This window comes from Tiliqua scincoides, chromosome 5 (assembly GCF_035046505.1).
Source record: "Tiliqua scincoides isolate rTilSci1 chromosome 5, rTilSci1.hap2, whole genome shotgun sequence".
NCBI classification, from domain to species: Eukaryota; Metazoa; Chordata; class Lepidosauria; order Squamata; family Scincidae; genus Tiliqua; species Tiliqua scincoides.
In genome coordinates this window covers 121,964,428-121,987,321 of record NC_089825.1, presented here as the reverse complement: position 1 = coordinate 121,987,321, position 22,894 = coordinate 121,964,428, and the positions used below count along the sequence as shown (strand labels likewise).

At 46.1% G+C, this 22,894-nt stretch overlaps 1 protein-coding gene across 1 annotated transcript; it reads right to left on the bottom strand.

Annotated features, from left to right (window-relative positions):
* Window positions 1-681: 681 nt before the first annotated feature.
* Window positions 682-21,076, bottom strand: RASIP1 (Ras interacting protein 1). The gene is made up of 12 exons (XM_066631140.1): window positions 20,938-21,076; window positions 16,972-17,123; window positions 15,841-16,415; window positions 13,287-13,654; window positions 11,481-12,128; window positions 10,004-10,041; window positions 8,798-8,949; window positions 7,641-7,756; window positions 7,296-7,536; window positions 5,722-5,894; window positions 3,645-3,792; window positions 682-1,245 (listed from the first exon to the last, which is right to left on the bottom strand). The coding sequence occupies exons 2-12, from the start codon at window positions 17,103-17,105 to the stop codon at window positions 1,046-1,048; spliced, it is 2,793 nt and encodes a 930-aa protein (XP_066487237.1). The 5' UTR covers window positions 17,106-17,123; window positions 20,938-21,076; the 3' UTR covers window positions 682-1,045.
* Window positions 21,077-22,894: the final 1,818 nt, after the last annotated feature.

Genomic DNA, 22,894 nt, shown 5'->3' with positions numbered 1-22,894 from the left:
ATAGCACACCCCAGGCTCTCCCAGGACTGGGATATGTGTGCATCGTCCCATTACAATGTTTGGCATGGAGGCAGTTGCAGGGTAGGGGGCCATTGTGATTCAGAGCTAAAACTCGTGACTTATCTATGCTCTTCTTTTCCTTGCCCTTGTCCCCGTCTGCAGACTGACTTTCAGGTAACTGGTTCTGGATTCTCACGCCTTGGCTGTGATATCCTTGGTCTGCTCCAAAAGCAGCCTTTGAGTATGATCCTTTTGCTGGGAGCTCCATATGGTGTGTATGTGTAGGGGAGGGGGAGGTCTGAATGAGCTCATAGGTCTTTGCCAGGCTCAGATTTCAGAGATTAATTCCAGGAGCAGCCGTGGGCCTGACGCCATTGACAAAGATAGCACTTGTGGTCTGGGACAATGGAAAAGAGGCACGTCCCAGAGACAGCAAGGCCTGTGTTGGAGACATCAAAGAACCCAGAAGTCCTGGCTCCCAACACGCCATTTCTCATGCACACAGACACACTCAAAAACATATTGATAAACCCTGCAGAGATGGGTACAGCCAGAACTTTCTCTTACCCCTTTCTCAGTATCCTCCTGCCCAGTTTCCCACAGTACCTTCTTCTCAGAATGGTGTATATATCATATGGAAACTTCCTTCACATCAAAATTATGTGCCCAAATTATTGTCACAATTAATAATTTTATTATAGTGATGAAGGGGATATATAGATGGCTACAAACAGTGTGCTTGAGGGCCGAAAATAATAGCAGAGTTTGGGTTGGGGAGAAGTTGTGAACTCTCGAGAAATTCCTAGACTGGTCTTTGAGCTCCACGTCAGCTATCAGATGACATTGATATGAGGTTTCTTTATGACCTTGCGTGTTGTGGTGACTTCTGACCTCAGGCCAATCCTGCATTCAGATAAGCGACAACTGGTTCGGAATCTTCTGCCACTTCCAAAATCTGTTTCATGTTCATTCGTGTGAGGAATGTTCTGGCCACGGCTTCCTGAGGACCAAGACCTATCTTGAACCTTGGTGTGTGCTCCATTTCTCATTGACTGGGATCCAACCCATACACAGCCCTTTGGTTGGCTGGGAGGGATTCACGCTCCAGCTCCCAAAGAAAACGGCGCAGGCGTACAAGTTGGCGGTGAAGGTTGTCATCCGACACAGGCTCTGAGAACCGCAAGCGGAAACCCTCACATGGAAGAATCAGGGGTGGGTGTTCCGTGAAACTCTCAAAAATGTCACCTGGGGAAGACAAGTTTCCAAAATGAGAGATGCTGATTCTCCAGTTTATCTAGGATACAGCCAGAGTCAAAGCAAGATATTTCTGAGCCCGGATAGATTTAAATATAATTGGCCCACCCTCTGAATTGTGTACAAGGCCTGTGTTGGAGACACCAAAAACAGTGGCGGTTTAACGCCATCTCTGCTGAGAGATGGGGTGACTACGCTCATCTCAAGCACGCGGCAAAAGCCCTCCATGTGTGGCCGTACATGCACTGAGGAGGGGGTAACAGTACAGGTGCAGGGGGGTGCTACCCACTTCCATGATGTCACCCAGCACTGGGTGCCACTGGGGCCTGGCAACAGAACTGCAGGAAGCCCGTCCCCCTTGCTTCCTGGGCTCCAACAGACCTTCCCTGCTCTCCAGTACAGCCTGGCCCTACTCTGTGAGAAAAGTGTATGTAGGAGTGAGGCACAGTGACCCTTGACTGTAAAGTCACTGGATGGATAGCCCAGTATAAGCATAGCAACATAAGATAGTGAAGAAAAAAAAAAAACACTGCTTGGTGTTTAGAATCATTGTGCAAGTCTGAAGCACAGAGAATAGTAAAAGCTGTTTGACTTCCTTTAAAGAGCAAAGTTGCTAGTCTGACGGAAAAAAGCTGGATGAAGCCTTAGCCCAGGGAATTTATACTTTGTAGCTCTAGAGATAGCAGGTGCTAGGCAACTTCTGAAGAGGAATGAGGTCACTCCTTAGCAAAGTAAGGGATAAAGACAAAAGTTAAAAAGCTTTCATACTTTATGCTTTTAGGGCAAAAGACATATGGAAACCAAGTGACCCTTGATACCAAACCAAAGTACGTACCCAAGGTAACTGGTCACAATAGTTATATAGATTTAAGACATAGAAGTCAACTTGCTTGATTTTAGTGAAACTGTTAAAAGAAGTTTAAAAGTCTTTGCTTTGCAGAGGTTTGCAGAACACATAGAAAAGTAATGTAGAAGAGATAAGATAGGTCGCTCAAACAAGGCCATCCTAATTAGGATGAGGTCTGAAAGGGATGTATGCCAAGAAGTGAGTCTGAAGTTCTGCCAAAGATGAGGTCTTTACACCTGTGTTTAAGTGTTTTTGTGTTCTCTTTCAATGAGGCTAGTGAGAGGACTTGTCAATTAATTTCTAATTGGAATGATGGATGTGAGTAAAGGTCAACACTGGATAAATGATGTTACAGCGTACCCTGCTGGTTTTGAAAACTTTTGGGAATTGTGTAATTTTGGCTAAGTTTTAAGGTGAAACCCCACCTGTAAGTACGTACATACATACATACATACATACATACATACATACATACATAAACCTTTATTGGCATTAAACACCTGTATGTAAATCAGAGCCAATCGTGGTTTTGCCCACTTATTGCCCACCTATTTTCTATCTTTTATGTAAATGGTATATTATCTATATCCTATTAGGAGTTAGCCCCATTTCTGATATCACATTTCAGCCAGTGGGAAATCTAGATTTTCAAATGAAGAGGTGAGAAATTTATAAAAACTCTGGACATCATTGGGTTGAGGTCCATGCTTTGGACATGAGTCCCGTGGACCAATTGTATACAATTCAAATAAAAGCCCATGAACCTTCACCCTTGAGTACCGAGTCATTCTGAGTTGCTTTCTTCAACCTTGCAACAGGAGGAGGTAGGAGACACTATAGCATGAGATAGCAAATGCATTCATATCTTTTGGAAACAAAAACTTGGAAAAGTTAGGGAGAGACCAGGATTGGGAAGGTATCCCAGCATGGAGATGCAATCATGGGCGCAGTCTCCCCTGCTGAATCTCTATTTACCACTTGGCCAGAGGCACAGAAGTCCTGCCAAAAATTTAAAAGCTGCCAGCTGTATTTAAAATATGTATGCCCTGCCTTTCTCCATCCACACTGAGGCACTCAAGGCTACCTTGATAGTTAAAATAATAGTTAAACTAAAACAACCTAACTCACACACACACACACACACACACAAATCACAGACCAGTCAGAAAATTAAAAAATTTTTAAAAAAATCCACTCAGAATAAGAGGGAATCAACCGAAGTCACGAAAGGTAGAAAGAAATAAGCTTTCAAAAGCTGCTAGAAAACATGTTCAAAGAAGGGCCAAGAATCAGAAGGGAAGGAATTCCACATATGGGAAGCCAACATAGTGAAGATGCTCCTGCACATTGCTGCAACAAACCTAGGGCCCTTCCAGATGACCTGAGGAGACAGAACACTTCCTATGAGAGGAGGCAGGCCACTTCAGGCATCCTGGCTCTTGGTGGGATAAGGCTTTAAAGCCCCTTCACTTGCACCCGGAAACAGACCAGAAGTCAGTGAAAGGGCTCTGTGGTCCAGGAAGGAAAGGGTTCCTTTACTTACAGTTTGCAATCTCATCCTTCTCTTTTTCAGAGGGGTTCCAACACTCAGGAGGCAGGCAGCCAGGTGCCAGCTGGTAATACCTGAGCACATGCTGGAGCTGGGCTGGTGTCAGTGCCGGGTAGTCATTTTTCAGGCGAGACCAGGATGCCTGTGTGGGGGCAACACAAAATGGAAGAGTGGTTAGCAGTAACTCCTGGAAGAGTTCATTCCCATAATAACCCATTTCTTCTTACTGGAATAGGTGGCTATCTCTCTTCCATGTACAGGGCATTTCCTTCACTGAGGAAGAAAGTACATAGCACTATCACCAAATAAAAAAGAAAATTGCTTAAAGCAATGAGGTAAAGCAGGGGAGCAGGATGGGTCTTGTTTCCCTCCCCCCACCCCATGTTCTTTTTCACAGAAATAACAGATCTACTCACACCTTCCTGCTTTATACATGCACAGGGAGTATACATAAAAGTTATTCATAACACGTACATATTACATATTACAAAGATATTTGTATTTAGTGTATTAACTGTCAGCCACCTTGAGCGCCTATTGAGGAAAGGTGAGCTATAAACCAATTAAATAAATAAAATATATAGCTGCTTCATATTGTCTACTTTGGCTCTTGGCATGCTGGATTCTGAGCACAGCAGCAAAAGCTGCACTTGTATGAGATGCAGAAACACACAGCTCTGACTAATTCTGGGTCCCTGTATTAGAACACAAGTGGGGTCAAGACTCCATTAATTAAGGGTGTGATCCAAACTGCGTCCTAGGCCAGCACAAGTCTCTTGCCCTGGCCCTTGGGTTGTTGCAAAAGTGCCATAAGGTGCTCCAGCCAGATCCAACCCCGGACCTGGTAAGTAAGCACCAGCCTGGGAAACCAGGCATGGGGGCTTGGGGAGCATGGGGGGAGTGTGTCTCGGGGGTGTTACAGGATGGGGGAAGGGTTGGCAGTGGGTAGACTGGTGGGAGGACTGGGCCAAGAAGGGGGTGGTGCCAGGATCTGGCATGTAGGCTGGATCCTAACCCCCCTCCCAAGTGGCCTGGTATTACACCGGCTGTTTGGATCTGCACCACCTCTTTAGGTGGTGCAGATCCAAGTAGCCCCATAGGGGCAGCTGCCCCATGACACAGGGTAAAGGGAATGAATTCCAGCCCTGGCCTGGATGCAGGCCAGCCAGCCAGCCTGCTCCAGGTCATGTTAGGATTGGGTTGCCCATCTCCTGCATACTCTCCTCTAAAGGAACCAAACCCATGAAGACTATCTTGATTTGTATGCTTCAAGAGCAAAAGGGAAGCAAATAACGTTTCCTTCTTCTTTTCCTTCAGTTGGCTGTTCCCAGATCAAAGCTGACACCTAAGGGCTATTCACACATTGTATTGTACTTGTGTACAGGTATTTGTCCACACCTGCATGTTTTTGTGTGAACAGCATACATGTATGTACATTTATCCCAGGTACTGGACCCCTCCAAAGTTGGGTATAAATTGTGTGGACTGCTGTCTGTGCATCAAACATATTGGACTGGTTCAGACAATATTTTTCCTCCTGAATCAGCCCCACACATTCAATGACATGCATACTTACAGTACACACACATGTCCTAGCCCTTCCCCTCCTTTCCTGCTTTCCTTTAGAATCTCTCTAATTGCCAGAGAGGGTGATCATCCAAACCTCACCTTGCACATGCCACTAAATCTAAGCAGGGTTTGCAGTTTGTATAGGGGAGTTATTTTGAGCAAATTATGGAGATCGGTAGGGGAAGTAAGATTTGGGCCAAGATAGTTTGGTTGCAAAAATAACTGTATGAACCTGCAGATCAACAATCAGTGTAAATCTACACGTTATGTGTGAATAGCCCACTAGTGTTGGGGAAAACGTTTCAACCCCTGAGAGCTGAGCTCTTTCCTTCTCCAAGCCCCAAGAAGCAACTGTTACCCTACACATCCCTGATCTTGTCTGATCTTGGAAGCTAAGCAGGGTCAGGCCTGGTTAGTACTTGGATGGGAGACCTCTTGTAGGCTTATACCATAGTCTTTCCAGACTGAAGGTTGCCAACCAAGAAGAAGAAGGTTCATTCACCTGAAGTAAGCTGTTTTTGGGCACACACAGCAGATTGGCCAAAGTGCTGAGCTTCCGGAAGAATTCTGTGGCAATGTCCCCAAGACCCACCCCTTGCAGCCAATCCAGCACCAGGTCCAGGTTGGTTCGGATCTGCACTGCCTTGGCCCACTGGAACAGAGACTGGGAACTGCCTGGAAAAGAAAGAGGTTTGGAGAATGTGAGGAGAATGTAAAGTGATGATATCCCCTCAGTTCTACATTTTGCTGCCAATGGCTCTGCTTTGAGCTCCCTCCACCCCCACCGGCTCAAGTGGAGCTGCTGAATGGGGAGCCGCCCTGGTTGGCCTGTTCGTTTCCTGTCCTGCCTGGGGCAGCCCTGAACTCTGGAACAGGCAGGAAGCAGCCTGCTTCCGCCAGAGACCAGGACAGAAAATAGGAGGAAACAGGAGGGGGGAAGGGCTGAAAGGGATTTGTTCTTTTGCTGGGCAAGAGCAGAGGACTGAACTCCAAGCTCCCTCAACTCTCTCTAGGCATTTTTATACATCAGGTTAAGCCTGATGTGTGATCTTGCTTCACTTGGATTATAGCATAAATATAAGAGCTTCCTTGTGCCGAATGTTCATTCAAATGACAAATGCCTTTCGTCTTCCTTGTCTTCTGCAGTAACAAGCAAAATGTCTCTCAAAGGTGATTTAAGCCTTGCTGTGAAAACATTTTCGGCTCTTTTACACATTTTATTCCACCCCCATCTCAAAAAGCCCAAGAGTCCTGATTCGCACAACCCCCTGCACTTACTAGGTTGCCCTAAGTAAGCTTGTAAGAACCTCCAAGGAGTCCTACTGCGTGGAATCAAAGGCCCACAGCATCCTGTTTCCCACAGTGGTCAGCCAGTATTCAGGCATACACTGCCTTTGAACATGGAGGTTCCATTTAGCTGTCATGGCTAATAGGCATTCACAGACCTCTTCTATGAATTTGACTAATCCTCTCTTCAAGCCATTTAAGCTAGTGCTGTCACCATATTCTGTGGCTTCAAAAAATTCTGTACATTAATTATACGTTGTGTGAAGGAGAACTTTTTTTTGTTGGTCCTGAATCTGCTGTCAATCAACTCCACCGGGTGACCTTCAGTTAGTGATTTCAGAGAGGGAGAAATCAAATTTGCTCTATCTGGTTTTTTCCAAGTAGCTTTTAAATATGTATCATGCTCTTCACTGTTATCTCTTTCTGAGTGTTAAGGCCCCAAATGCTTTATCCTTTCCTCACTGGGAAAGTGCTCCAACCAACACCCTGATCATTTTACCCTCTGCTGCACCTTTCCAACATTGGCACCCCAAAACCTGTTTTGTTCACCATCACTAGACTCTCTTCTTCTCCTACACAATGCAGGACACTGGTTCCCCAGGCTCCCTCCTCTGTTCTTGATCTCTTCCCACTACTATCCCATTCCCAGGGAAGTTCAGGTTCTCATAACTCCTTGCTCTGTTTCATTGGACACTGGTCTCTCCCCACCAAGACCTAAAAAACCTCTCTGCCAGCTCACCCAACCCTTTTACCCCAGTCCCCAATGCAAGGGGACTGTGCTAGGCCCACCTCTTTCCATAAGGGTGTTCAGGAGTGAGGCATTGGAGAAGAAGAAGAGGTATCCAAAGGTCTGTGAGACGAGGTCAGGATGGAGGTCACAGTCACGGGTCAGCTCCAGGGTAGCCTGGTAAATGGCAAGAGTTCCATGGATTCCCTCAGGCATGCTGCTAAGCTCTGGCACGTGGGAAAGGTCAGTCATGGTTGTGAAGGGGTTACTATCCAATAAGGCAGGAAGGGCTGAGTAGAGAGTCTGCCAGGTGAGGAAAAGTATCACAAACACAGATTATTATAAGGAACAGGATGGTTGGTGAAAAGGGTGAGGTGAGCTTCATCTTCAGGGTGGTGTTTGCTGACCTTAGTGAGGTAGTACACCGACTGCTGGAATGTGGACATGATGACTTCGTCCAGAGTGGCCATTGCCTCATCACACATCTCCAGATCACTGGAGAGCAATGCATTGTGGGAAACTCCTGAAGAGATGGATGATAAAATCTGAAGGAAACTCTACATTTCAGACAAATAGGTTAACAGTCATTCTTTCTCCAAAAGGAACCATGAGAACCGTAGTTCTGTAAGGGATCTCAAACAGATAATTTGTGGCACCTTCATCAAACTACAATTCCCAGGATTCTTTCAGCAGAAGCTATGTTAAACAGGTATCAAACCAATATAAAGTTCAATAACAATATACTCTTAGCACAAGAGTGTTCAACCTTTTCAGACCCTATTGTTAGCCCAAACATATTATGGAGCATACGTCTTCATTTTGTGTGTGTGTATATATATATATATATATATATATATATATGTGCAATATATATGTGTATATTGGTAGTATTACTGGTGTGATCCAGTTGTTCCAATCCACAGGCTGAAGGTTGTTGCCTTAGAGCAGTGGTTCTCAAACTTTTTTGATTGGTGGCTCCTTTGACCTACTGGCTCAATGGTCACAGCTCCCCTTTGGAGCTGCAATCCTATACATTGTATAGGGCAGCAGGTTTTTCATGAGGATTCCACTGCTCCCCTGGCTGGTTTTCACAGCTCACATTCTGGGAACCACTGCCTTAATCACAGTTCCGGACATGATCTAAAAGTACACGATGCAACAACTTGCGCCCAGCAGGTTCAGATCTAATTAGTGTCTGGGTGTGAACTCTGTATGTGCTGCCTTGATCTCTCAGGAGAAAAAGCAGGATACAAATGAAATAAATAAAAAATACTTCCAGCTCCTCATTCCATGAGAATTGTACAGAGAAGCCCATCAGCTCCCTTGCTGTTCTACACTATACTCTTTCTGGAGAACCCAAGAAACCCCACCACCACCACCACTTTCCACTGCTCTCATGAACCTCCATAATCTATCTCAGAAAATTGTGGAGTTCTGTCTTCCAGGCTTTGTTCAAATACATTGCTGTAGTTCTGATCTGTGTGTCAGAGAGCCCTCGTGCCCGGGTTCAGCACTGCCCTTCCACCCTCTTCTGACTCTAGAGAATCCAAGATTCGTGGCTCACCCTCCATGTCCAGATCCTTCTCAATGTCCAGGACTCTCTTTTGCACGAGGTTGAGCAGCTCCATCGAGTTGGCCATCCAGAGCATGAGGGGGCGCAAGTCGGCAGCCACTTCCTCAATACTGAGATTTCCTGTCTCGCCTTTGTCTTGCTGGCTGCAAGGACCAGACAGAGCAAGGGAGATTAGGGCTGAGTGACAGGGGGGTGCTCACACCTGCCGCTGAAAGGCAGCTGCCCATTAAATTGACAGCTGCGCTGGATACTTTGAATTCATTCCATTCCACAAATTTTCAGAGTTCACCCTGAGTTCAGAGTTTCTTGACGCTGGTGAACTTGGGTTCGTAAAGGACATAGGAGTCCTACTGTTCACTTGTGAATTTGCTGTTTGCCTTCAACAATATTGCTGTTGGATATGCATTTTTAAGACTGCTTAATATGTTATTTGAGAAATGATGACTTGCCACCTGATGTTTCTAGGGCCTTTCAGGACAATTAACTTCCAGCATAGCCAACATGCAGTTGTTGCCTATTTGCCGTATGTTGTCTAGATTATCTCTCTACAGAAGTGCACTTCTGTAGGGGCAAGATCACATTTTTATAGCCACACTGAACTATATTTTGTACCAGGGAAACTGCAGTTGTTTCCCCAGTTGCTGTCCCCGCTCCTCCCTTGCACTTGTCTTGGCAGATCTATTGTGCAAAACCTAAAGCAAGATGAAATTTTAAATAGCCCTGCTTGAGAGACTGGAAATGGAAGAGATAAGGACATAGATGACCTTCTCTCCAAGAGAATGTAACTCACCAATTTGCTATTCACTGCCCAATATCTGTCTATTCCTGTCAACGCTATAGTAAAGAAAACCAATTAAAAGCTTAAAGTTTTCAGCTTCCATAGTGACAGAAAATGACCAGACTAACATAGCTTGGACCTCCAATTTTAAAGCGAAGGCCACAATTAACTCTCATGTTCCATGGGGAAATCTCTCTATCCCATATGGCAAAAATCTTGGCAATTAAGATGGCATTCAGAAGCACCCAGAAGGACTGCATTAGGGGTGTACCATCCAAGCAAACCCAAGGATTTATCATAGGGAACAATTTTGATTTAATAGCTTGGCAGCAATGCTGTGATTTTAAAAAAAGAAGTGTCACCTCCCAGTCATTCAGGGGTAAGCAGAACACCTCTCAGAAGCCAAATAGGAGACTTACTTTTCTGGCTGCCGATCTCCAATCTCTTTTATCTTCTCCTGGGAAGAAGGATATGGAGAAAATAAAATTAATTATGGAGGGCTGTTTCCCCTCATAAGAGTATCATCACATCCTTCCTACACCTGAAAGCCATAGGAAAAGAAGCATATGTTGTACTAGAGGAGCTAATGAGGAAATCTGTTTATTGTTACATCTCTTTATCTACCTCCAGCTCAAAGCAGCCCAAATACTGAGTTTCCTACACCTCCTCTCATACAGGTACTAGTCAGGCCTAATCTAACTAGCAATGAAAGTAGAATTGCTTCACAGCCCAATCCAATCCAATTTTCCAGTGCAGGTGCAACTGCGCCAATGGGGCATGCACTGCATCTTGTGGTGGGGCAGCAGTCACAGAGGCCTCCTTCAGGTATGGGAACATTTGTTCCCTTACCTTGGGCTGCATTGCAGCTGCACCAGTGCTGGAAAATTGAATAGGATTGGGCCCTCAGTCACTTCCAATGAGGCATAACAAATAGAATCTCGCTTCTTAAAAAACAATGAATGAGAGGGGGATTGCATTAGGTTAAGATAAAGGGCAGAACTGTATATATTCTGCCTTTCTTCATTTCAAATTGTCAGCCCCAGAAACCCAAACTGACTAATCAGAGAAAGAATATGAATAAGGTATATTTTACTAAAGTTCCATTTAAAAAAAAAATCACACCAGAAGCAGCAGTAGAGAAGAACAGAGGGAGGGGAAAGGAATGGGGAAATTTCCAAGGATTTTTCCACAGCCAGAAGATCTAGAATCTTGAGTCTTTCTTAAAATGAAAGCAAAAAATACTCAGGATATTGAGATTATATATACTCAGAATTATTGAGATTATAATACTCAGGATATTGAGATTATATATATATACTCAGGATATTGAGATTATATATATAAACTCAGGATATTGAGATTACATATACTCAGAATTATTGAGATTATAATACTCAGGATATTGAGATTATATATACTCAGGATATTGAGATTATATATATATACTCAGAATTATTGAGATTATAATACTCAGGATATTGAGATTATATATATATAAGGATATTGAGATTACATATACTCAGAATTATTGAGATTATAATACTCAGGATATTGAGATTATATATACTCAGGATATTGAGATTATATATATATACTCAGAATTATTGAGATTATAATACTCAGGATATTGAGATTATATATATATATATATATATATATATAGAGAGAGAGAGAGAGAGAGAGAGAGAGAGAGAGAGAGAGAGAGAGAGAGAGATACACGTGTGTGTGTATATGTGTGCGTGTGCATGCGTGTGTGCATGTACACACGCACGCACGCACACATATATATATATTCTGAATAAGATATACCAGTAGGGGAGGATGTAGCAAGGATGTCCTAAGACAAGTTCTAAACTGGGATCAGAGGGCACGAACCAAGCTCTGTGTGTCACTTACCCAAACAGCTTCCTTGACCAGCTGAGCAATTCTGGCTATCAACCTAGGCAGGTGTCCTGGCTCCAACTCCCGGGCAGCGTGCTCCAGACAGAGGCCAAAGAGGAAGGCAGGGCCCAGCCTGCAGCTTGGCATCTCCTGCAGCTTCACAATTTCAGCCAAGAGGGCCTCCTGCTCTTGGGGCCGGTAGCGCAACTGAGGTTCTCGGCTCTTGAGGTAAGCCCGGAATGCCTCCTGTCTCTCCTGCAGGGATCGACCACAGGCCTGGCATGCCAATGCTCCCACCAACCCTGGGGACACCCACGCCTTGGGCAGCCAGACAGGTGGTGCCACTGCAGCTCGTGGGTCCTTGTACATGAAGAGGAAGTGCTGCCCCATCCCCAGCAAGTCTCCGGGGGCCAGCTCCACCTGGCGATGGAGCGGAGCACCATTGTGGGTTATTGACGCTCCCCGGAAAGGCCGCACCATGGCCGAGCCCCGGGGCTGGCTGGGATCTGCGGGGGGCACAGAAGACACTACGCAGCAATGGCGTGGCAGGATGTCTGGGGCACTCAAGAAGGTGTCCACGTAGCTGGATTGGTCTGGAGCTGGGCGGCGTTCAGGACGTCCAAAAATGTGCCGGCGGCGCGTCATCACGTGAATCACAAACTCCTGTGAGAGAAAAATGGGACAAGGCCAAAAGAAAGGGTAAGAATGCAGGACACTGAAGGAAAATTCAACGTTCTGAGCACGCACGTCAAGCAAATGGGATACGTGGCCCAAATACCAGCAGCCACAGATGTTCGGTTTTGTGTCTGGGCAGCATTCTGATAGGTGCCTGTTTTGCAGATTCTCAGAGGAGGAAAAATGAACAGCCACAAATGAACAGTGATGAGTGTCAAACTGATGCCTCCCAAGTTAGGAGAAGAGGGACAAATGCAGATTGAGAGAGGGGGGCTGGAGGGGGCTAAGAGTAGGTGAGGAACCCTTTGAGTGTTGAGAGAGAGAAAAGACAACCTTTGGAGGCTTCAACTGCCACAACCAGCATTGCTGAAAGCGGTTAATGGAGTGACAAAGCTCCATAGCACCATGAAGGAGATTTTTACATCTCAGCTGTGGCCCATTGAGTTTGAGGAAGGCTTGAACACCCACACCAAAGATCCTGGATTGGGGCTTTCTTCCCTTCCTCTGCTTGGGCTAAGCTGAGGAAACTCAGAGCCCAATCCTGTGCATGCCTTCTCAGAAATAAGTCCATTATAGTCAATGGGGCTTACTCCCAGGAAAGTGCAGATAGGACTGTAGCCTCAGTGAATAATGCTTCACCAATGAGGCCTGGTCAACAGACATATTATCACCAATGAGGCCTGGTCTCTATATATGGCTGATGAACGAATCTGTAAACCGAGGAAACATGTACCATTTTAAGCAGCAGGAGTGGAGGATACCATTTTAGAATGTTTTCTAATGTAAAAAATATGCCCTTGATATTTGAAAGGCTAACACATCAAGGACAGGCCACACAAAAATATTCTCCTTTGGGTTCTAGGCGACACAGTATATGCAGGGAGTTTTCCCACATCATTTCCCCACATGAACGAACTAGGTTAGAGAACAGTATGTGGGTTTTGTTGGCCTACCCAGACAGCATGGAGCCTGGTTCCCTTGTGTGTTTTTCTCCAAGCTCTTTGCACCTCAAGTTGACACAAACGTTCTCTCTTTGTGAACTGGATTGTGTAGCAGAAGGGGCAAGAGTTGCCAATGAGGGATGGACCCCTTTTTAGCAGGAGTTTCTGGCCCTTTCCAACACTGTTTTTGCAAAGATGGCCCTACCTGTTTTTCATTGTAGCCTAACAATTGGAGAAAATAGGGGTGCTCTGTCGGTGGTTGTATGAGACACTGTGAAAGCTGTTCTAAGTTGGCTACGTCCATGGCTTCCTCTTCAGAGGCTGGGGGAGCCGACATGCCCTCGGCGCCCTCTGTTGCCTTGAGTCGTGGCTCCTCAGTCGATCCTTCTGCCGATTCCCCAGCTGCCATGCTGAGCACACCTTTGCGGTCCTTGCGGCGCTTGGTGCTCAGATTCATGTCGCTGATGCTACGACGGAGCGAGAGGTTGTCGGCTCTCTCCTTGGGGGCCACATGGCCTCCTGAAGCAGCCCGGGAGCGGCGGGATTGCTGCCGACGGGTCTGGGAGTTGATACCTGTGAGAGATGGAGAGAAGGGAAGAGCTGAAAGATGATTGCTAGTTGATTCTGCTGGGAGCCTGAAAACTACTTGCAGCCCACTAGGATCGAGATCCCTGGAGCTTCCCTTCGTACTATAGTTTGCAGAAGGTAAGAAACAGCAGAAGACTTCTGGACAATGAGAGAGACACCTGCAGTCCTTTGCCTTTTCCATACACCAACAAATAAGAGAAGATTTCACCTCTCTCCAAATCCCTCTAGGTGAGCCATGGTTTTTGGGACAGGGCTAAGTAATTATCTCAATGGCTGGTTAGTCATCTATTGGATCCTTGCTAATTTACATAAGCAGTACTTCTATAGTTCTTCTGTTTCCTAATTAGAAGTCATGGAAAGGACGGAATAATGGGCTACATCCAAGTTATTTTGCTGTTCCAGGTAAAAATTAATTTTGCCGCAGGGCCCCTCCTCCATATCATATCTGATTCACAAATTCTGTTTCTTCTTCAAGGGATTTCCTCGACTGAAACCACTTTTCCCTATTCCATAAAACGGAGCAAAGGAAAGAATGTTTGTTTCATTCATTTATATGGATTTAGGGAAAGGGGTCTTTATGAACCTGAAGTCCCTGGCGTTCCTCCTCCCTAGTACAGCATATTGGGCCAGGCTACTCCTAGATATCTCTATAATTGGAGACAGGTGATGTATCCATGTTTTGAAATAAGGAAGACTGTGAGATTGTGATATTCAGTTGAGCTGAAGATGTTCTGAAAAACACATTCTCCTATATGGGACTAAGCCATTAACAGGAGACTTTCTTATTATTTGATGTGCGTAGAACATTTTTCTGTGCATGCAGGAGAAATGCACTTTACACTCTCACATTATACCAGAACCAGGGGACATCCACTAAAATTGAGTGTTGGGCGGGTTAGGACAGACAAAAGAAAATATTTATTTACTCAGCGTGTGGTCGGTCTGTGGAACTCCTTGCCACAGGATGTGGTGCTGGCGTCTAGCCTAGACGCCTTTAAAAGGGGATTGGACAAGTTTCTGGAGGAAAAATCCATTATGGGGTACAAGCCATGATGCGTATGCGCAACCTCCTGATTTTAGAAATGGGTTATGTCAGAATGCCAGATGCAAGGGAGGGCACCAGGATGAGGTCTCTTGTTATCTGGTGTGCTCCCTGGGGCATTTGGTGGGCCGCTGTGAGATACAGGAAGCTGGACTAGATGGGCCTATGGCCTGATCCAGTGGGGCTGTTCTTATGTTCTTAACTACAATTCCCAGAAAGCCTTGTAGGTCTCTTGTTATGTGGTGTGCTCCCTGGGGCATTTGGTGGGCTGCTGTGAGATACAGGAAGCTGGACTAGATGGGCCTATGGCCTGATCCAGTGGGGCTGTTCTTATGTTCTTATGAGAACCTAAGAATTTTCTTGCTGGATCAGACTAATGATCAATTAACTCCAGCATATTGCCAGATATGCCTGGGAAGCCCACAAGAGGGCATGGTGGAGAGAGCTCTCCTGTATGACTTACCCCCAGCATCTCATATTCAAGACATATACTGCTGTTGAGCATAGACAAGGTCAGCTCAAGACTTTCTGCTTCCTGAGGCAGTGTGCCAAATCGTGGCCCCCCTTACTAATGATTTGTTAGCCTCTGTTCCTCCCATGGTCTGGATTGGAAACAGAAGAGTTAGTCCACCACTCTCCTCTCCTCCACAGTTTCTAAACTGCTCCACCACCACCACCAACCCCTGTTTCTAAACTGCTCCACCCCCCCCCCATCTCCTGACTCAGGTAATGGGAGGCAGAAAGGCAGTGGAGGTGAATGGGCAGATGAAAGTGGGCATCTCCTGCCGATCAGATGCCTGAGGCGACTTTCTCAGTCGGCCTCATGGATGGCCCAGCCCGAACACAGAAATTCTGATCTTAATTTTGATGGCTAATAGCTATGGATGAACCTGTATTCCATTCAGATGAATAATCTTTTTTGGAACACCAGGTACACTAAAGGCCAATTAACCCCAAGTTAATTGTGCATGAAGAAATAGCTAAACCACACTGAGAAGTTTTTGTTGAAAAGCCATATACAGTATATAAACATCATCATCATCATCATCAATACTACCATTTGCCACTTAGGAGACTGGAGGCAAGTGCTTGAAACTTCCACGGCCCTGTCCCCAACCCCCACACTCACCAGTCCCATCATCATCCTCGCCTTCTGTCATCTTCTCCACATCGCAGCGCCGGCGGATCTCAAAACGGCGGGTGCAGCCAGTCTTGGGCTTCCACACATCCTGTAGCACGAGTGGCCGTTCAGAATCACCAACTGCCCGAAGATACTGGGCCTGCCAGGAGCCATCAGTGGCACTACCCACCACATCACACAACACATAGGCATCCTCAGCATTGGACTGCGCCACGCCATAGCGCTCCAGTGCCTCTCGAACCAGCTGCCGGGCAGTGGAGCGCACTGTTGCCAGCACACTCTTGTAATTGGTGCCGGTGGAGATATCCCCACCGTAGATCTTCAGGACCCCTGGCACTTCCCCCTGTGATGGGGGCTCTACTCGGTCTTCCGGTAGGGGATCAATGAGATCAGCCAGTTTCTTCTCACTGGACCAGCGGCCTCCACCCCCGCCAGTTGGCCCTCCAGACCAGCCTCGCTGGAAGAGTGTGGAAAGCCTCTTGTGTCGACTGGCCTTATTCTTGGTGGCTGGGCGCATCTCTACAGGTTCACTGCCCCGGCTGGCTGTGTCTGAGGACGTGGACCTGTGAATAGGATAGGCAGGCTGAAAAATGCAGCAGGTTTGATGCTAGAACTGGAGAGGTGCAGCAGTCAAACCACTGGGTTTGAAACTTACGGTCAAATTCTTCCTTTGCCAGAAAGATATTTGGGTGGCCTTGGGCAAGTCACAGTTTAATCTACTCCACAGATCGTAGATTTTATAGATAGGATTGCAGCTTGCCCAGAATAGTATTATAAATAATACTGAAACCACCGACAACTTTGTGATCCTATTTGTAGGCTATGAAGTTGGGGGTTTCGGTAATTTGGGGTGCTGGAACAAAAATGGGGCAAGTGGTGGGGCTAACATATAACAATCACATTCCCAGTTGCTGACAAGTCCCATTTTTATTACCCATAATGCTTCATGACTGCTTCATGACCCCCCACTGCGTGATTTGTGAATCAGATTGAGATCCATGGGCCTACTCAGGTGCATCGAAGGGTTGTGACTGATATTTACTGAGAATGACTATGCCTGGGTGGCAAGATAACAAGCGCTAGAAACTGCCTAGGTGGGCTCACAAGACAGGCACTTACTTGACAGACCCCACACTGGGCCACCTGCGACCAAGCTTGGCAAAGTGTTTCTTTGGGGAGTTGATCCAAAGGCCAACAGGAAAATGAAGCTTCCTAAAACGGGGGCTCCCGTCTTTCCGCTCATCTGAGAACATGATCACAGAGACCTAGAACTTTCGACAGATGGATACAGGGAGGGAGGGAGAGAGACAGAGAGAGAAAGCATGAAAAGCCAATTCTTATGCTAGGGATTCAGGTTCAAATGCCTGCTCAGGCATGATGTTCACTGGGTGCCCTTGAGCCAGTCACTCTCTTGGCTAATTCACCTCACAAGGTGATTGTGAAGATAAGAAGGGAGAGGACGATGATCCTGGATGCTGCCTTGAGCTCCTTAGAATAGTGGTTCCCAATGTTTTTACAATTGGACACCCCTTGGCAGACCATTTCCATAAATTGTACCCTTCATATTAGCAAAATATAATTAATATAGTTTCTATATTGATGACCAGAACTGATGATCAGAAATTAGCAGTTTTGGGGGCTTTTACAGCCATCTCGCTCGCTTGCTTGCTTCCTTCCTTCCTTCCTTGCCAGCCCTGCAAGGCATTCTAATACAGACCTGCCTTTTTCCACCATTATTCAATTCTTTCACAAGTATCCCTAAAGGTCCTGGCAAGTACCACTGGGGCACACGTACCCCAGGTTGGGAACCACTGGGCAGGAGGAAAATGTAGCTAAATAAATGTAAGTTTTTCTTTTCTTTTTTTTCATCCTGAGCATGTTTCCAGCTTTCATACTCAAGGACTTGAATCTATTAAAAGTTCTGAATCTACAGGACGGCAGGGAGGATATAGTTTGTGTGTGAGTGACCATCAGCCATAGGAGGGAAGTACAGAATGACCAGCAAGAACCACAACATTTTGAATTCCAAAAGCCCCAGTGGATAATGTGATCAGGCCTGATGTCTATACAAGTTTCAGAGTCAACCTTGCTCTTTGATGATACAGCAGACTTGTCTGTGCTTTCATTTTTACCTCACCTGACCTCACCAACCTCACTTTGAAATAGCTTTACACCTGCTGGCTTGGCCGGAGCTAGAGGCTGGTATTATGGCAGGGTAGAAAAACACTGATATATTGCCATCCTTTTCTGCATTCTTCCTATCTCACAACTCTTTCCTCCCCTCCAAGTTATTGGAAAGTCTGAACCACTGAAATATTTTATGTAAAGCTATTTAAATATGTGGATATACCCTTAATTTGTATAATTAATCTTGATAGCAGGTTTCATTTACTATAGAATAGAGTTTGGGGACAGGGCCTTCTCTATGGTGGTGTCTAGATTGTGAAGGTCCTCCCTGGAGAGATCTGCAAGGCTCCTTCTCTGCTTGCACTTCAGTGGAGGTTTAACAGCAAAAATTCTATACAATTTACTCAAAAGTAAGTCCTGCCACGTTCAGTGGGACTACTTGTAGGTAAGTGTCCAAATAGGATTGCAGTTTCTGTCCCTTTTCTCTAGAAGGCTTTTAACTTCTGGTGGTTCCAGCATCTGTTTTTCTGCTCCCAGCACAAATCGGTGATGCTAGCTGTGCGTTGTGGTTGTGTTGCATTCTTGTGACATGTTTTTTTTCAGTTTACTATTTAAGAAGACCCCTCTGGATTAGACCAAAGGTACATCTAGTCATAAGAACAGCTCTGCTAGATCAGGCCATAGGCCCATCTAGCCCAGCTTCCTGTATCTCACAGGGGCCACCAAATGCCCCAGGGACCCACCAAATGCCCCAGCATCCTGTTTCCCTCAGTGGTCCACTGGATGCATTTGGCAAGTCCACAAGCAGCACTTGAAGGCAATTGTCTGTCCCACTGTTGCTTCCCAGCAGCTGATATTCAGAGGAAGACTGCATTTGGACATGGAAGTTCCAGTCAGCTATCAGGACTAACAGCCACTAACCTACATGAATTTGCCTAATCCCCTTTCAAAACCATCTTAAGCTAGTGGTCATCATCACCATACCCTGTGGCTGCAAATTCCATACATTAAATGTGTGTTATATGAAGAAGTCCTTTCTTTTGTGTATCCTGAATCATAAGAACATAAGACATAATCTAGTGTTGACATAATCTAGTGTTGATCATTTTCATTGGATGATCCACTGGAATGCTAATGTTATAGAACAGGGGTGCCCAAACCCTGGCCCTGGGGCCACTTGCAGCCCTCGAGGCCTCTCAATGCGGCCCTCAGGGAGCCCCCAGTCTCCAATGAGCCTCTGGCCCTCCAGAGATTTGTTGGGGCACTCACTGGCCCGACGCAACTGCTCTCAGCGTGAGGGCAACTGTTTGACCTCTTTGCGTGAGCTGTGGGATGAGGACTTCCTCCACTGCTTGCTGTTTCACATCTGTGATGCAGTAGCGGCAGCAAAGGAAAGGCCAGCCTTGCTTTGTGCAAGGCCTTTTATAGGCCTTGAGCTATTACAAGACCTTCATTCAGTCATATAAGTTCATCTTTAATATATTCATGTATGTAAACTTATGTAAATTTATTCAAATTTTATATGTAAATTAATTCTTTTTTTCCTCCGGCCCCCGACACAGTGTCAGAGAGATGATGTGGCCCTCCTGCCAAAAACTTTGGACACCCCTGTTATAGAAGGAGGAGAAAGACATCTCTACTCACTTTCTACAACAATGTAATGTTATACATTTCTAATCATGACACACACTTGTTCGCTGCCTTGGGTGCCCTCCAGGGAGAAAGCAGGATATAAATCAAATCAAATCAAATCAATCAATAATCTTTTAATCTAAAAAGACTCAAGGTGCTGTTTTAATTAAGTGGTAAGCTGCTTTGAATATAACAGTGTGAGAGGAATGCCAATTGACAGTGAAACCAATCCATTAGTTCATGATAAAATATAGGTCTTTGTATAAAGATACACAAACCACACATGGCCATGACATACTGCTTAAAACACGCGCGCGCACACACGCACGCACACACAATTGCAGCTCCCAGCTACCCACAGCTATAATCCATTTGTCCTCACTTTCACTTCTGGCTCTCATTTTGCCTCCTCTGCCCCATCCTAATTCTTCTCCTGTGTAATCTGTAATTCCTGCTCATTGTGCCCCAAGAACTCTCAAGAGTATAGCTGGCCAGCGGAATTCAACCCAGACTAGAGAAACAAGGACATCAGGCCTGTACAGGCTACTCTGGCCATGAGGAATGAGTCAGATGCCTGAGTCAAACTGTTACGTCAACAGGAAAAGAAGAGATAATCAGCTTGGAGGTCAGGCTTTCTGGAGCCGCACCCCATTAGGGTACCCCTAGTTGCTTGGTTCTGAGGAGATGAGATACTAGGGTCGAGGAGATAATAAGAAGACAGCAATCTGGACCCCCAGCCCCTCACCCCTTCCAAGCTTTCATCTGAATCGCTAAGTCCCTCTCCTAAATCTAGAGACCTCTCTCATAAAACACGACAGTTCTTGCTCTGGGCACCCCTTGTTGAAACCAGGGATGCCTCAAATATTTTGGTGCCTGAGGCAGAAATTCCAAATTGTGTTTTGACTCTCTCCATGCTGCTAAAATAAAGCCGAAAATTGACAGTCTGCTGCTTTGTAATGGGATTGCCAGATCTGAAGTAGGTCACCTCCTCTGCCTAACAGAAAAGTCACCCCTAATTGTAAGCTAGATTTCTCTCAGATAACCCAAGTGTCTTCAGTGCCTCTTTTTTCCACAGCAGCAACAAGCTTTAATAAATCAATGAAGAAAGAGGAGGAGGAGGAGGACTAGATATGGTCAAAACTGAACCTGCTTGTGGTTTCTGGGAACCACAAAACCACTGTGGTTGCAGTGGGATAGAATAGAACATAGGGGTTCAATGCCCCTATTTGTCCACCTGTTTGCTATCATTCCCATTTTTAAATTCAGTAAGCCAAGTTTATGAGGTTTTTGCTGCATAGGCATACAGCATGGGACTGGCATGAGTACCTGCTCCAGAAGGTGTCCCAGGCGCTGCAATCTCCCTGCATCACCTGCTGTCTCACACATCCCACAGGCCCGGCTTTATCTTCCACTTGAGAGTATGGCAGTGACCACTCTCTGCTCCAGTGTTCCTGTGTGTGCTGTGACAGTCCAGCGATGACTGCGCACGGATTTCCCGTGCCTCTGGTCATTCACACACAGGAGGTGGGGCAGGAAAGGGAGATGGGGGGGCAGGAAACTGTCTAGGAAGCAGGGCCTCTCCCAAGAACTGGGGAGGGCAGAGGAGTTGGGAGTGGGATAGAAAGGCTAAGACATTTGAACTAGCAGGGGCAGGGCCAGGAAGACCCTGGTCATTAAATGGGGTTTGGTAGGAGTTGATTTAGGCATTCAGAATTATTTTCAATGACTCTGCAACTTCCAGATGGCGAGACCTGTTGACGTAGCCCGCCTGCCTCCAACCCACTTGGCTCTCCAACCCACTACCTCTGCTGCCCTGTGTAAGATTCAACTTTGGTCTGCCACTAAGATTGTCACTTGCCGACCTTTTTACCAGCTCCTGCAGCTCTGCTTTTTAACAGCAGCTATGATGTGCAGACATGAGTAGGGGATAATACTTCTCTCGATGCCATGAAAAACTTCACCTGCTCATGTCTGCACATCACTGTTAAAGGGACAGGAGCAGGCCATGCAATTTTTTTCTGGTCAGTTGGCAAGCCCACATGCCTCTGCTCATGACATTGAGTTGGAGGTGCCATGCCCATGACTGAATCCTGCCCATGGTGGCAGCAGATACACAGAACTGGCTAGCCACAGGTGCGCAGACATGTGCAGGCATTTCTCGTGGCCACCATACAGCCAGATGATCCCATGAAGATCCTGAGGGACGAGTGACGCAATTGCTCTGCTTGTGCCAATGAGAGCTTCCTGCTCAGGGGAAATAGCAGCTGGGGAAGGGGAAGGGAGAATACAAATCAGGACCACAGCAGAAGGAAAGAGTTAAATTTTCCACTCACCTCTGTCCAGGTCCCAATCTGAACTAGGGCCCCACATGGCTGATATTTAATGCTCTCCCCCCAAATATGCCAAAGTCAAACTCTACATGTATTTTTGGCCCCTCGTGCTTCTGTGTGGTGTGGTGTCTGCAGTCGTGGAGGCTAGCCTGCTTGAGGTCAGGGCTTTGAGTCCCTGGGGCCTCAGAGCTTTTACTGCAACAAAATTTATGCAGCAAATATGAAATTGCCCTATGTTCTTCCCCACTTCCACTTCCCTTTGTTTCCTCTGTAGTCTCCCCTGTGACTCTTTTGAGATTGCCAGCCCCTTAGGGACAAGGATCCACCTCACTGCTTTGAAATGTAAGCCATGTGGAGAACTGTTCGTTTGAGCTGTCTATAAATATTCTAAACAAGTCAATGAATAACGTGTGGAGTCTTCTGGCTCTTTTTGTATTAATGGAGGAGCTCTTTCTCCATGACTCTGTATTAAATATCTCTTTGGTCACACATGGCTGTGCATTTTGCAATGGTTACTTAGGGCCCAATCCGATCCTGCATCACCTGCATCACCTGGGAGGACAAAGGGACCTGCATCACCTGGGAGGTCCTGCATCACCTGGCAGGACAAAGTTCCAAACAACACAGTCCTGGAACGTGCTGGAATCCCTAGCATGTATTCACTGCTGAAACAGAGACGCCTGCGTTGGCTTGGTCATGTCGTGAGAATGGATGATAGCCGGATCCCAAAGAATCTCCTCTATGGAGAACTCGTGCAAGGAAAGCGCCCTACAGGTAGACCACAGCTGCGATACAAGGACATCTGCAAGAGGGATCTGAAGGCCTTAGGGATGGACCTCAACAAGTGGGAAACACTGGCCTCTGAGCGGCCCGCTTGGAGGCAGGCTGTGCAGCATGGCCTTTCCCAGTTTGAAGAGACACTTTGCCAACAGTCTGAGGCAAAGAGGCAAAGA

What these genes read in the sequence shown, in the direction of transcription:
- RASIP1 (XM_066631140.1), bottom strand. Translation starts at nt 17,105, where the DNA reads ATGTTCTCAGATGAGCGGAAAGACGGGAGCCCCCGTTTTAGGAAGCTT. An exon ending in TAGGCTACAATGAAAAACAG is followed by an intron (nt 12,129 to 13,286) that starts GTAGGGCCATCT and finishes TTTCTCTCACAG; the next exon opens with GAGTTTGTGATTCACGTGAT. An exon ending in GGAGATCGGCAGCCAGAAAA is followed by an intron (nt 8,950 to 10,003) that starts GTAAGTCTCCTA and finishes TGGTCCTTGCAG; the next exon opens with CCAGCAAGACAAAGGCGAGA.